Source organism: Nicotiana tomentosiformis, chromosome 4 (genome assembly GCF_000390325.3).
Source record: "Nicotiana tomentosiformis chromosome 4, ASM39032v3, whole genome shotgun sequence".
In the NCBI taxonomy this organism is placed as follows: Eukaryota; Viridiplantae; Streptophyta; class Magnoliopsida; order Solanales; family Solanaceae; genus Nicotiana; species Nicotiana tomentosiformis.
Window position 1 is genome coordinate 117,584,957 of NC_090815.1, and position 14,978 is coordinate 117,599,934.

The following is a 14,978-nucleotide window of genomic DNA, read 5'->3' on the forward strand; positions in this document are numbered from 1 at the left end:
ACTGAAACTATAGTCTCCAATCCTTGCATTTGCGTTGGTATCCACATCACTCACATCTCAATCTTTTCTGAACCTAGATGATGATGAACCTGAATCTCTGTTCCTCAATCTATGATCAGATCGTACATTTTCTGGCTTGGAACGTGCGTCTCGCCCTGAGGGTCCCATATAAGGCTCGTACATGTTTTTACCGGACCTCTTTTCAGATTCTGACCGCCTCGATCCTGTTCTCTCATCATCCTTCGACTGAGCAACGATGTCTTCTTCAATCCGCAACTTGGTACTCTACCTGTTATATACGTCATTCCATGTTGTGGCAGGGAATTCTCGTAAGCTTTCTTTGAGCCTCCTCGTGGCTTCTGAACTTTTTTCGTTTAGATTACTCGCGAACGCTATGGCTGCCCAATTATCAGGTACTTTTGGTAGCATCATTCTTTCACGCTGGAATCTATCTACAAATTTTCTGAGCAATTTTGTATCTCCTTGCTTCACTTTGAAGATATCTTCCATTCTTTTTTTAACTTTTTGAGCCCCCGAGTGTGCTTTTATAAATAAATCTGCAAGCTCAGCAAAAGAGTCAATAGAATTTTCAGGTAAAAGAGAATACCATATTAACGCCCCTTTCGTGAGTGTTTCTCCAAACTTTTTGACCAACACTAACTTAATATTCTGCTTGGTTAAATCATTGCCTTTTACTCCTGTGGTGAATGCAGTGACATGGTCACGTGGATCAGTTGTTCCATCATATTTTGGGATGTCAGGCATATTGAACTTCTTGGGAATGGGAAATGGAGCCGCGCTTGGATTCCAGGGTTGTTGCGAATATTTGTCGATATCCACTCCCTTAATCACATGTGGTACGCCAGGTATTTGCTCGATGCGGTCGTTTTGTTCTTTCACCTGTTTCTGCAAAGTTAGTAATAAATTTTGTAAATCAGAATTATTTGGTGTACCTGGTCTCCCATCACGTGATTCATTGGGTGTTCCCCCGCTTCCTGAATTAGCAAGCCCTGAGCGTGGAATTTTTACCATTGCAGTATTATTTGGGGGAGGAGTTGGTGGTACTAGGGCTGCTTATCGGTCGGATCGGGCGGTTATTTACTCTTAACAGTTCGGCTTATCGGTTATCGGCTTTTAAATGTATTAATCCACTAGCCACCCGATAAGATATCGGACGGGTTGGTATCGGTTTAGCTATTATCGGGCGGCTATCAGTTTAGATTGTGCTTTTTTAATTAGTAAATCGTGTAGTAAACCAAAGTAAAAATATAAGACACGGAAAGATAACATTTCATATCTGCACGAGTTCGGCAGCAGCAACACATTTAAGACCTTTCTTCAATATATGAAACTCGTTCCAGTGAACAAGCTTGTTGGGTCAAAGTTAAAAGTGTCATACATACAAGTTGGGAGTAATAATTAAAAATCTGTTTGGACAACACCTCTGCCCAGAGAACTAATTAACCCACTACTTAGAAGAAACAACATCCAAGAATATCAATTCATATTTATGGATAAAAATAAATCAGTACAATTCACTTTGCACTTCGTACAATTGTTCAGAGCAGTAAAATGGATAAAAATAAATTAGATATATATATATATATATATATATATATATATATATATAATAATTGAATAATCCGCCCCCAAATCGATAAGCCATTAATAGAAAATTTTCAATCTGTTCCCTGTCCGTTAAACCGTTAACCCGATACCAATAAGCCATTAAACTTCGATTTCGGTTCGGTTTTCGATTTCGGTTCGGTTTTGAACACCCCTAGGTGGTACAGTTGACAGTCCCCTCACGAAAGCTTGGAGAGCATTATTCACGTGTTCAGCGATCAACTGTTTCACGGCATCCTGCTCAACGGTCTGCTCATCTCCATGTTGTTTATTCGTGTGAGTAGCAGATCTTTCAGGTGTTCCCTCTAGAGAAGTGTGTGGAGATCCCTGAGGTGATGGAACTGGAGTTCCTTCTATCTGTTGGTTGTGGTCATTGACAGTTGACATGATTTGGTTGTGAGAGAGAAAGATTTGGAAAGTAAAAAGATTATCAGATTTCCGGTAACAGAACCAATTTGTTTAACCAAAAAATAAGATTCTCGGTCAAAGCCTATTTTTAGAAGAACTCGGGTCACTGATAACCAAGAAATTCCGTACTTTCTCAATTATATGAAAGGAAATAAACATGACAAGAAATATGAAAATAATTGATTGAAAATAAAAGAAAGTAATTGTATTCCAGTAAGAATCAGAACGCGCCTATACAAGTGAAATTCTCTTCCCTTAAATAGGGGTTTACAAATATAACGTTTCATTCCTTTTATGTCTGAGTCAATATGAGCATTAGTGAAATTGAATGAACCCTTATAATTGGCGATCTTAACTGTCCATGAACCTTCTGTAACGGTTCCGATTCTTCTTCCTCATTAATTGGAAGTTCGTGAATCTTCCCTTTTTATTGTCTTGATTCATTTCATCCGTGTCTCTCTATTTTTACAATTTAGGCTCGAGCAACTGCGTCCTTTCATCTCGTGAGTGATTTGTTCGTACCTCTTGTAACCCGTGCATCTTTTAATTATTACACTCCAGTTGTCATCTTCTTAGTGATCCACGTATCATGCCCTGTTAGCTACATATAATTCCACGTGTATTATTTATTTTCTACCAATACACCAGAATTATTGGTCACCCGATGCTCGCTAATTAATGAGTATTTTAACCATTTTGCCACCCCTAGTTATGTCTATGATTAACATGTCAATGACGGCCCTTTTTTAAGATTTCATATGACCTGTTTAAGAACAATAGAGACTTGATATATGAAAATAAATTGATTGAAAAGAAATTCATGAATTTTAGAAACATGTCTCAGAAGGAGCAACATACACAAGGTTTCTGAATTTCGTATAATGCTGAAAAAATTAAGATAATATATTAAAAGGTAAAACATATCTATTTAGAAAGGAAAAATTATTAAATCTGAGAAATGCATGAGCAAACATATGACCAAGTTGAACTTGGGCAGGGGTAGTGAGATGAAGGCCATCTGGACCCAATTCTAGTCCCTCTGCATCTATCTTGATCACATTTGAGATGTTAATTCCCAATTGAGCTGCTCTCACTTCTTCTATATATGGCCCTACAAATGGTTCTTTTGGGTATGGTATGATAACCTGTATATATTGTAATAATTAGTTGATTCTAAAGCCACGCTAGCATAAAAAGTATTTATTATAAACCACAATATCTAGTAAGAAATACCTAAAAAATGTCTAAAACTCATAATTGAAGAAAATTTATTTGACTCTCCAAATAACGTATAGCAATAGTGACAATCTTCCCGGATGGAGAGAGCAATAAATAACATGCAAATATCTTTTTGGTGATAAACACTTGTGGGAACTAGTGGGTGCGTATATTTTACACTCCCCAGATCCCACTTGTGGAAAACTACTGAGTTTGTTGTTGTTGTTGATAAACACAATAACATTGTACAGGGGACTAACTACAACAAAAAGCCTTTAGGAAAATGTGAAAATTTTGACAGTAGCAAGAGCAAAGTTGATATGCAATTTCTAACACACTAATACTTTAAAAGAATTTTACATTTTCAGTCTCCAAAAAAATAATTACAGGTATTCATCCATAATAAACGGGACTAGTAACTTGAAAAATAATGCAGCTAACAATACTATAATAGGTTAACATGCATAAAGTGTAAAAAGGTTGAATATTCTTCGTGTAAAATGTTGAAGATCACAATGAGTACAATCAAATCGCTCTATAATAACATTGTTTGTTCCTATATTTTTTTAATATTATATTGAACTGTTATTATAGAGAACAAATATTATAACATAACATGAAAAATTGGTTTCAAAGAAAACTTGGTCATTATAGTAAAATGTTATTATAAAGAAGCATGTTATAGGGATGTCCTACGGTACCTGAAAAATGGGAAGGGTAGGAGCATGTAAGTCACTACGCAAGTCATGAATGAAGTTCTCCAAGTTTCTATTATACAAACTAGATGTATTCTTTGCTTTACCATCACTCTCCCCATGATACCAAAATAATGCCCTAATATTTCCTCCATCTTTGACAGCAAATTTTGCTCTTCTAATCAAAGAATCATAAGGACTAAACCCACGTCTCCATTTATGTAGTGGTGTCCCTCCTTTAGCACAAGGTACTAAACCTATAACACCAAATTCAAGATCTTTTTTAAGTATCTCATTAGCAAAAGCCATTCCAGGTCCGAGTCCACAAGCGAGTAAACAATCAATCCCATAATTCAGAGGCTCATGAGCTTTTTCCCATTTTCCAGCTGCATTGAATCGTAAAATTTTTGGATTTGGTTTACATTCTTGAGGTACAAAACCATCCCAACTTAGATTGGTGACAACCCCATTTTCAATTTGCCTATGGACTCCTCCATTTCCAGCCATATTGCTTTGTCCTGCTAATATGAACACTTGTAAATTCTTCTTGCCTTTTTTGTGGCTTTCCTTGACTTTAACAGGACTCATCACCCAACTTATGTTAAAGAAAAACACAACTAATGTAACAATCAATATAATTTCTTGGCTCTTACCTGGCAACATATTGTAGTGATAACTCTCTCTAGGAAGGAAAAATAGCAGCTGCTGAATGCAGATTGAAGCTTTAGTTTTGAATCTTCTTGTATTTGCTTATGGAGGAAAGTAATGTCCACGTTCTGTGTATGCATCTTAATCAGAAATGGACAAATGAAATGAATCTTAAATGCTTTCTTTGGTAAGCTACTAAACGCATTAACTACTAAGATTGCCTGTTTTTTTTTATCGACACATTAGTAATTTCTCAAAGAAACAATTTCTGAAATGCCATCTGTAACAGGAAGATTAGAAGTTAGCTACAGTATAAGATATAGTGATAAAGAAATGTTAGTCTGCTGGTTTTTCTCCTGGACTGAGAGGAAGAAAGGCTGAACCAGTTACTTAACATAAATACATAGAAACAAATGAACAATGGCACCACACAAGTATAGAGAGACCAAAAGAGCAATTAACTGTGCATAGTCTATACTCTATAGACTATGGGTGCTAAAATAAATTTGCAGAAAAGTTCAGAATTTAGGACACTTGTCTTAAAGGTGTGGAAATTATAGTCTCAGGTATTATTAGTGAAAGGAAAGTACAAGCACCACATGGAATAATAAACTGCATGGTGAAAGTAGCACATTAGTCATCCTGATAAAGGAATAATGACTATTTACATAAATCAGAAATAGCAGAACAATAATCTCTTCTTCAATCTTGTTCTAGTGCATTTCAAGCACTAAAGAAGCACTATACAGAAATCATCATCAGCATCTTTGTAATCCTCCCTTTTGGAAATGCCTATAAACTTTCAGCTGTTGGAAATGAGGTTTTGCAAATTCAGTGACCAAATGAAGATATCAAGTCATCCTCCATTAGCCCGAACTCACTCTCTCATCCCTCAGCATTTTAGCTTGAGACAGTTTCAAGAAGAAGGGGTCTTCTTTCCCTCATTTCCGAAGGTTCCAATAGGTTTGGCAAGAATGTGCTGCATTGCTTTGACTCCTAGTGGATTGTTCTTGCTCTGTACCAACAACATTTAAAACACAATCACGTAAGTAAATGAAACAACCATATCCTTCTGAACAAAACTGTTAAAAGATAAACCTTGGCCTAACTAAAGGGCAGCACGGGGCACTAAGCTCCCGCTATGCGCGGAGTCCGGAGAAGGGCCGGACTACAAGGACCTATTGTACGCAAACTTACCCTGCATTTTTGCAAGAGAATGTTTCTAAAGCTCGAACATATGATAGCTACTTTACCAGTTAAACCTTGGCCTAACTCAAACAAAAATCTAGCTCATGAGATGAGAATTGCCAAAGAACCCATTCCCTTAATCAATGTGCGACAATCTAACAATAACAAGCAGAGATCACTTACAATTGAGCAGGTGCCTGCTTTAACATTGCAGACAGGATAATCATGTGGGCAACAACTGTTATGGTCTTTACAGCAAGTAGCTCCTTCCATGGGACAACAACCCCAAGCAAAACAGTAGTTATAATACTTGTAGACACAGCAGCACGTTGTTCCGGCTGGGCATTCGTTATAATCATCACATTGAGTGGGTGGCTTGACTGGTGATGGAGGAGATGGAGCTGGTTTTGGGGGGTTTTGGCCTGTCTTTACAGGGTAAGAAGCAATTGTAGCAATACCACACAAACCTTTGGGGTTGCCAATGTTTCGCTGCATCCTGAGGTAACCATTTTCTCCCCACGAAGCACCCCATGAGTTCCTCACGATCCAATAATCCATGCCATTTTCACTACCATATCCTACTGCAACCACACCATGGTCCACTGCTGCACCACATTTTCCGGTAAAGATACCCTGGAGCATAGGCGGATCCAAGATTTAAACTTAATAGGATCAACATTTAAATTTTTTAATACTGAACTCATTGTGACTTTGAAAATACAGAAATATTTGTTGAATCCGTGTAAATACTGGCTAATTCGATCAAAAAGATAACAACTTTATTGACAATAGGCAAATCTGAAGTAATACCGATTTATAGTGCTGGAAGTCTTTGCCGCCAGCTTCGATAGCAACGCTGACGGGTTGACCCGCGACGGCCTTTTTCAGTGCCTTTTCATCATTAGCAGGAACATCTTCATACCCGTCGATGGTGACAACCTTGGCATTTTTCTATAATTGTTTCAAACAAAATATTAATAGTCATAACTTGTATTTAGTTCATTTCCAATAATCCCTTTTAAGACAGAGAACACCATACCGACCCTTGCTTGATCGCATTTTCCATCTTTGGCTTTGTAGGGGTAGTCTTCTTCAGTGTCTATTCCTCCATTTTGAATGACGAATTTAAAGGCATCGTCCATTAGACCCCCTTGGCAGCCTTGGTTATCGGCAGTATCACAATCTACCAGCTCTTGTTCAGATAACGAGATCAGATTACCTGTCATTATCTTGTTTACTGCTTCAATTGAAGCAACTGCTGAGAAAGCCCAGCAACTCCCTATTTCATTTCCCAATTGTAACACAATTAAGACGAAAATCATTAGTTGCTTTACGTAATATAAAAATATCATTATTTCTTCAGCATTTATTTATGCATAAAATGGAAGATAATCCAATCAATCAAGGCTGCATAATTTGCCAAAACAATTGCACAAAAATACATACTGATGAACATAGTGTTTTGTTCAAGGGAAAAAACATTACTTATATTGCCATAATTAGATGCGGAAATTGGAGCAAAAGTCCTGCTAACCTAATTTATCATACTTAACAACAACAATAACAAATCCACTGAAATCCCATCGTGTGGAATCTCCTTACCCCATCTAGATAAAGTATAGAGACACTTTCTGACAGACCCCAAAAGATACAAAGGTAAAGAGGAAAAAAGGCCCACGAAAGGTAAAAAGCAGGGAATTAAATAACAATAAACAGCAATACCAACAAAGCAATCAGAAAATTTAAAAATTAAACATGCTTAACCTTAGCTAAAATTAACAATAATGAAGGGTCAACTGAACTTGCCATTGATCTTAGGTTAAAACTTATGACACTGTGATCATTTGAATCCCTTACCCTAGCAAACTACTAAATTTTCCGAATTTCCATCAAAGCCATCAGTAAAGAAAGCATTGACAAATGTTAAACAGAAAATAAGTATTAACAAAAAGGAAAACAAAAACAAGTAAGAGGTGCAGAGATGAAGAAGGCAGAGTACGAAAGGAAAATACCACATTGTCCTTGATTTTTGACGTCAACAAGAACACCTTTCTTCCTCCAGTCAACGGAATCCGGCAAACTATCTCCGACCTTGGGGGCATAACGGTCACTTTGGGTATACGACAACCTACTACGACCATCGGGCTTAGTACCCAAGTAGATGGACTTGTACTCCTCGTTGGTCAAATCTGCAAACTGAGTCAAACCCAGCTTGTAACTTTTTTCAGGCGCAGAGTTCTGTTCATCGATGTATCTAAGGTTGTCCTTAAAGATCTGGAACCGCTTGTCCTTTTCTCCTAAGGCGTTATACACTTTTTTATGTTCAACTAGCCAAGATTCATACAAAGACACGATTTCATCGTCTGTTCGCCAGACCGTTGACTCGCCGTTCGTGTGATGTTTTTCGTTGTAGCTTATAATGGACATGTCCTCCGCCGATGATGTTACGGCGGAGAACATGAGCATTACGAGTATGGAGATGGAGAGGGTGGAAGTATGAATCGCCATGTTTGGTTGTTTAGTACTGAGGTAAGAAATGGGATGGAAAAGAGTGAAGAAAGAACAGTATTATAAAGGTGAGGAAAAGTAGGGATATTTTTGACAATTGGAAAGGTGCATTATTTAATTGTTTATACGGAAAAGATAAGATAGTTGAATATGTAAATTACTTGTAGGAGAAGATTGAATAGGAAAGAGAAAGAAATTAGAAATAGGAAGCAACTGCGAAATGAGCGAGAAGTTGGTTAAACACAAAAAATTCGTCTGAGAGGCAACTACCACGGTGAAAAACAATTATATTTTTAATCGATCTAGAAAATAATAATTAATAATATATATATATATATATATATATATATATATATATATATATATATATAAAATTTCGATCAACTGGTCAATTTTGTTTTTTGTTCCAGAAAAAAATGAGAAACTACCATGTGAAGTGCATGGGATAATAATAATAATAATAATAATAATAATAATAATAATAATAATAATAATAAGTTAAAGTATAAAGTCAGATATAATAAATGACAAGTACGGCGGTGAAGAAGAAAACGAAAGAAGCCAAAACAAAGAGAAAAAAGAATGAAAGAAAGAAAAGCTTTTGGTTGGTGGGAAGGGGAATTGCTTTTCACCTTTGAGCTCTGATTCTATTCATTCATGGAGTAAAACATTTTTACAGTGACCTCTAAAGTAATCATAATATATTGTTCATGTAAAATATGAGTAACGGATAACCTAGTAAAACTGACAATCTACTAGAGTAGAAAATAATTACATTATCACAATATATATAACTTAAAACTCAAAAGCCAAATGATTTTAAGAAAATATTTTTGGGTGGTTCCATATGATTAAGAAAACAAAATAATAATAATAATAATAATAATAATAATAATAATAATAATAATGAAAGGACAAAAAAAGTGGCTCAGTACTCTTTCGCTCCAATAGCTTTATTTTATACAACTCGTGTTACATGAGATACTTATCCAACATGTTTATCTTCTATTCTTTATTATATGATGCTTCTCATTTAGAACATAGCGATGCTTTCCTAATTTAACTCCGTTTCGTAAATGAGATTGAATTTAGGGCATATATAATATATTCCTAATAATCTTTCACTTGCATCAGAGCCAATCGCTCTTGTATTTCATTTCTAATTTCTACTTATACTTGTCATAACTCCTTTGCTCCAAGAGCTTTAGTGAATGAGTGTGCAACATTTTTCTTTCCATCAACCTTTTGAATCTCGACGTCTCCACGTTCAATGATCTCTCTTATCAAGTGATACCTTCGCAGAACGTGTTTGGATTTTTGGTGTGATCTTGGTTCTTTTGCTTGAGCAATGGCTCCAGTATTGTCACACAATAATGGAACTGTGCCTTCTATTGAAGGACCACACCAAGTTCAATTAAGAACTTTTTCATCCATACCGTTTTCTTAGCCGCTTCACTAGATGCTATATATTCTGTTTCAGTCACTGAATCATCTACTGTAGCTTGTTTGGAACTTTTCCAACTCACTGCACCACCATTTAAGGTGAATACATAACCAAGATCACTTATTGAATATTTGTTAATTGTTCCCACAAAAGGAAAGGAAGGCTACTGTATAAGCTAGCCACAGTTTTAGCTAAGTCAAATAATTTGGGCGAAAAAAAATCACTCTTACAGCTGCTAATTTGCTGCATAAATTGCTCTTATTTTTGCCGAAAGTGTAAGTTATAATCTATAATTAGAAAATGTCTAAAATGCATTAAAAGAAAAGTTTCGCCAATAGTAATATTCGTCAAACTTTGCAGTGTTCAACCAACACCTTATGGGAGTGTTACGGTGATTAGGGGTGTACATGGGTTGGGTTGGTTCAGATTTTCTAATTATCAAATCAAATCAATTGTATCGGGTTATTAAATCAAAATACCAAATCAAACCAATAAAAGTCGGGTTTTTTAATCTAGATTTTTCTCGGATTTTTTCGATTTTTTTTCATAAAGTCTTCATAGCACAAAACGTAAAATTAGTGCTCCAAATATTTCTTTAATTCTAGTAAGACAGAACTATATAAAGTATTTTTCAATAAAATAACATAAATATGAGATGAATCATGGCCTTGTACTAAAATATTTAACAATAAAGATAATAAAATCACATAAAATAAATATTGTTAATAAGCAATAATGAAAACAAACATAATTTAAAATTATGACTAATAAGTACTATTATTTATTTATCTTTTAACGTAATATCTCAAGTTTGGGCTTATAATTTTTGGATGCTCCAATAAGTTTTATAGTCCATAAATATTAGTAACTCAAATAAATCCTAAACCAAAATCAAATCAATACTAATGCTAATAAAAGATATTCAATTTAATTGTACTATGAATGAAAATAGTGTTAGATATCTATTTTTTAGTTTTTCCATGGTTTAGATAAAATGTATAACTTATTTTTCTTTTAGTGGTCATATAATGTCGGGTTGGTCTGGTTTCGGATTGACTTTTTTTAGTTAAAATCAAACCAAATCAAATATGATCGGGGTTGTTTTTTCCAACACCAAACCAAATTAAACCAAATTATAATCGGATTTTTTTTCTCGATTTGACTCGAATTATCGGATTGGTGCGATTTGTCATTTTCATCTGTACACCGCTGACGGTGACTATATCTATATGTATAAAGATTCAAGAGTTCAAGGTAATCCTCTTTTCTTTTGCTCGAAATCAAAGTGTTTACCTAATTAAAAATTCAAGGATTCTTTGTGCACTACCTTACTCTAATCATTTATAATTAGTTACAAACTTTTATAAATTAAAGGGTTTTAGTGACAAGATATTTCTCGTGCATCCAATGAACACAAAAATCGAACACTTTATATTCGACAAATGACTGTATCAACTCGAATTCTAAGAGGGCAAACTAAATAATAGTAGTATATACTTTTTCTTCTTTTTTCTTTATCTCTGAAACTCTACGATCACAATTCACAAGAAAAAGATTGATGGATTTTACAGCGATTGTACTACGATAATATATTTCAATTTGAGCGATTAAGTCATACTTCAATTAGATCCATCTTATAAAGAAAGAAAAAACGTTGCACCTTTCTTTGCAGCAATGGTACTAAAATAAACTTAGCATTAATATGTGGTATTTCAGTTAGATTCATCAAGAGCAACTCCAATCTTGTCCTTAAAATGAGGATTTCTCCATTTTTGGGGACAAAAATGGAAAAATTTCACTCCAACCCTCTCCCATTTTTGTCCCCAAAATGGGGAGTGAATAGCGTCTCCCCAAATTTGGGGACACACTATTCATTTTTTCATTCACTATTCCTCATTAAAATATTATTATTATTATTATTATTTAATTTTTTAATTTATCTTTTTATATATACTTAATTATGTTTATATAATATATTTACCTAATTAATTTTTTATCTTAACTTTGACGTATAATTTTAAAAAATTAATTATCGTGCATCTATTTTTTTATGTAAAATTGGTAGTTAATTTTATTATGAGTTATAATTGTATGAAAAAGATATAACCATCACAAAAAATGAAAGGTGCAAATATAAAATATTTGATGTTGCTAAAATTGAAATACATTAAAATTGAAAATATATTAAATTAAAATACATTAAAATTAAAATACATTAAAATTAGAAATACATTAAAATTAAAAATACATTAAATTAAAATACATTAAAATTGAAACTACGTTAAATAACATAATAATTTAGTAGCGATGCGTGTCATTTTCAAGTACACCAAAATTATTATAGTAATGAGTGAATGGGGCAGATGATTGTTGTGGTTATTGATTTCTTTTATACATTATTTGTTGTTGATCTTGCCGGAAATATTCACGAAGAACTAGATCCAAAACAGAATCCACATCCATGGACATAATTTTACGATCATATTTCAATTCTTTTAGTCTTATTTTTTCTCTTTCAATGTCATTTGTTTCTTTTTGTCTAAGTTGCACTATTCATCGCCTCAACAATTCGATTATTTTGTGATTCGACTATCTTCATATAACCATCGTCGATTTTTCTCTTCATTTTTGCTTTCTTCACCCCACTTGGTCGTTGTGATGGTGTGGAATCACCCGCAACATCCTCATTTAAATTTACTAAAAATGATAAGTTAGGAGATGATACAAAGGGTGAATCAGGGGCAAGAGCCTCAGAGTCCGATGATATATTAGCATCATTTTGCTTTCTTATTTTTTTTTCTTTCAACATTACCATCGTTAAACTTCTCAAAATCCTTCATTAGAGCCCACACATGATCAAATTTAAATCCTTTTTTGAAGTTTGGATCTTGCATAAATAAAGCTTTTGCTTGTGTAAGCTGCAATGTTTAAAAAAAGATAAGGAAAACAATAAGTAAATATATACAAATATAGTATATGTAACTACAAAATAAATACTCACAATGTCTTGCTCTGAAGGACCGTCACGTTTTTGGTAAAAAGAAGTGCTACATGATACAATGACTACATGTATTGTACTGCACAATATGATAATCGAGAACGAGCGTGATCTTAATGCACCAATTCAAGATGATTTGGAAGGTCCACCTCCAACAGTAGAAATGACAGTAGATGAAAATCAACGATTTCAAAAATTTTAGCTCGACATAGAAGAATTAAAGACAAATATGCTTATTTTGCACTTCGTAATGCATTAATAGATCATTTATGGGAGAATACTAGAGGTTGGAGTTGAATATTTATGTAGTATTTCGAATGAATTTTATCATTATGTAATATGTATTTAATTAATCTTGTATCGCAATGATTTCACTTTTATTTGAATTATTAGTTAATCTATAATAATTGCTTACAAATTATATTATTTAAAATTTTATGGAATTATTTTAATGGAAATTACAAATTAATAAAAATAAAAGATGGAATTTATTTAATGAAAATTAAAAAATAAAACTGAAATGAAAGATAATAATATATAATATAGAAGAGAGAGAAGAATATTAAAAAAAATATTTTTTTTTGGAGAAAAAATAAGGAAATGGTTGGAGTAAGTTGTCCCCAAAATGAAAAAATCTCCATTTTGGGGACCAAAATAGGGATAAAGGTTGGATGACAAAGAAATGTTGCCTTGCTTTTGCAGTGATTGTAGAACAGCTATATTTTTTAAATATACATGCTTATTTTTGAATTTGAGTATCTAATCATGATCCCCCTCCCCCCCAAAAAGAACAAGAAAATGAAACTTCATACATAGTGAATGAATCATGTGGAAGGCGATTAAGTTTCACGTTTGATACTTTCCATCTCTAATAATAGTATTTGCCGGTTAATAATGTCACCTACTAAAATAAGAAACCCCCTCTCAATTAATAAAATAAATAAATAAAAATAAAAATAAAAAATAGGTCATATGAGTTGGGGAGGAGACAGATACCATGTGGACGAAACATAAAGATCAAGAAAAGGATTTCTTTTTTGTTTTGTTAGGCCTAGAAGTTAAAACTGGTTAATATCTCTATTTGATAAGAGAGTGTCCATTAATATTAAAATTCATATCATCTCCGTGTTTATCCTTTCAATCCGTTTTATAGCTTGACAATTCCCAGTTGCTTGCCCACTAACTCACAGTAAGCGTTTTCAAATTAAATTTAGTCCCAGAAAAAAATAGATTAATGTTTAGTAGGAGTTATAAACCTGGCCGATCTTTATGTTCATAATTCATAGTTTACTCTTATTTATCATAATTCGTAATAAACTTTTGACAAAAAAAAAATCGTAATAAACTAACAGAACATAAACTTAACAAAAAGCGGCAATTATTTATCCAAGAAATGTATTCAAACTCGATGTCTACACACAATATAACATATGACATGTGTCTTATGTATATATTTTTCTCATTTAATAATTGATTACTTAAAATATATTCTCATCTTTATGGTTTAATTAGTACTCCTGCTGTTCAAATTATTTATCTTGATTTCTAAAAATAGTTATCTCATATTATTTGATATTTTAGAATTTTAAGACGAATTTAATTAATTTTTTTTCGATTTTACCCTTAGTAGTAATTGTTCTTAAAAACTATAAATATCTCAATAATGGAATAATATTATGACTGTCAACTACCAATAAGACATAAAAAAGAATAAAATAATCAATACCTACTAATTATTATTTTGTGAAAGGACGTTTAAAAGAGAAATATGACAGATAATATGAGAATGAGTATAAAAATTAGGTGTGCATAATTTTTTTTCTTCAATTGTCTCCTCTCCTCCTCCCTCGATTCCCTCCCCTCTTAAAGCAGCCCTAATCATTGAAGTACAAAGAAACAAAAAAAATCAAGTTGTGAGATTAAAGCCGGTTGGACCATAACTTACCATAAAGTAGGTATACATTAACGAATCTTTAGGGGTGATTATTTAATAATAGATACAATAATGTAGATGTCTACAACTCGACAGGAAGGGGTAGTAAACAAGGTCATAGCTAGGAGCGGCAATTTAATCTTAAACTCATTTATTCCGCTTATTTGTTGAATTCAATTCATCTTGAAGTTCATCTCAAGTTAGACTGATTTTTAGTCCAAACTGATTCATGAATAACTTTACTAAAATATATATTAAAAATATTTTTTTATTTGATATGTTATATATGACCATAACAAATGAAAAAGAGAC

At 33.3% G+C, this 14,978-nt stretch overlaps 2 protein-coding genes across 3 annotated transcripts; both read right to left on the minus strand.

Moving 5' to 3' along the window:
- Positions 1-2,877: 2,877 nt before the first annotated feature.
- LOC104099566 (probable carbohydrate esterase At4g34215) lies at positions 2,878-4,996 on the minus strand. Of its 2 annotated transcripts, XM_009606599.4 has the most exons (3): positions 4,601-4,996; positions 3,954-4,465; positions 2,878-3,179 (listed from the first exon to the last, which is right to left on the minus strand). In XM_009606599.4, exons 1-3 carry the CDS (start codon positions 4,608-4,610, stop codon positions 2,928-2,930), a joined length of 774 nt encoding a protein of 257 aa, XP_009604894.1. In that variant the 5' UTR covers positions 4,611-4,996; the 3' UTR covers positions 2,878-2,927. The 2 variants fall into 2 exon arrangements, with proteins under 2 accessions (XP_009604894.1, XP_018627422.1); XM_018771906.3 differs by having other exon boundaries at positions 3,954-4,996.
- A 133-nt stretch (positions 4,997-5,129) lies between these two features.
- Positions 5,130-8,342, minus strand: LOC104099567 (low-temperature-induced cysteine proteinase-like). The gene is made up of 5 exons (XM_009606600.4): positions 7,796-8,342; positions 6,827-7,062; positions 6,594-6,734; positions 5,967-6,416; positions 5,130-5,610 (listed from the first exon to the last, which is right to left on the minus strand). The coding sequence occupies exons 1-5, from the start codon at positions 8,289-8,291 to the stop codon at positions 5,512-5,514; spliced, it is 1,422 nt and encodes a 473-aa protein (XP_009604895.1). The 5' UTR covers positions 8,292-8,342; the 3' UTR covers positions 5,130-5,511.
- Positions 8,343-14,978: the final 6,636 nt, after the last annotated feature.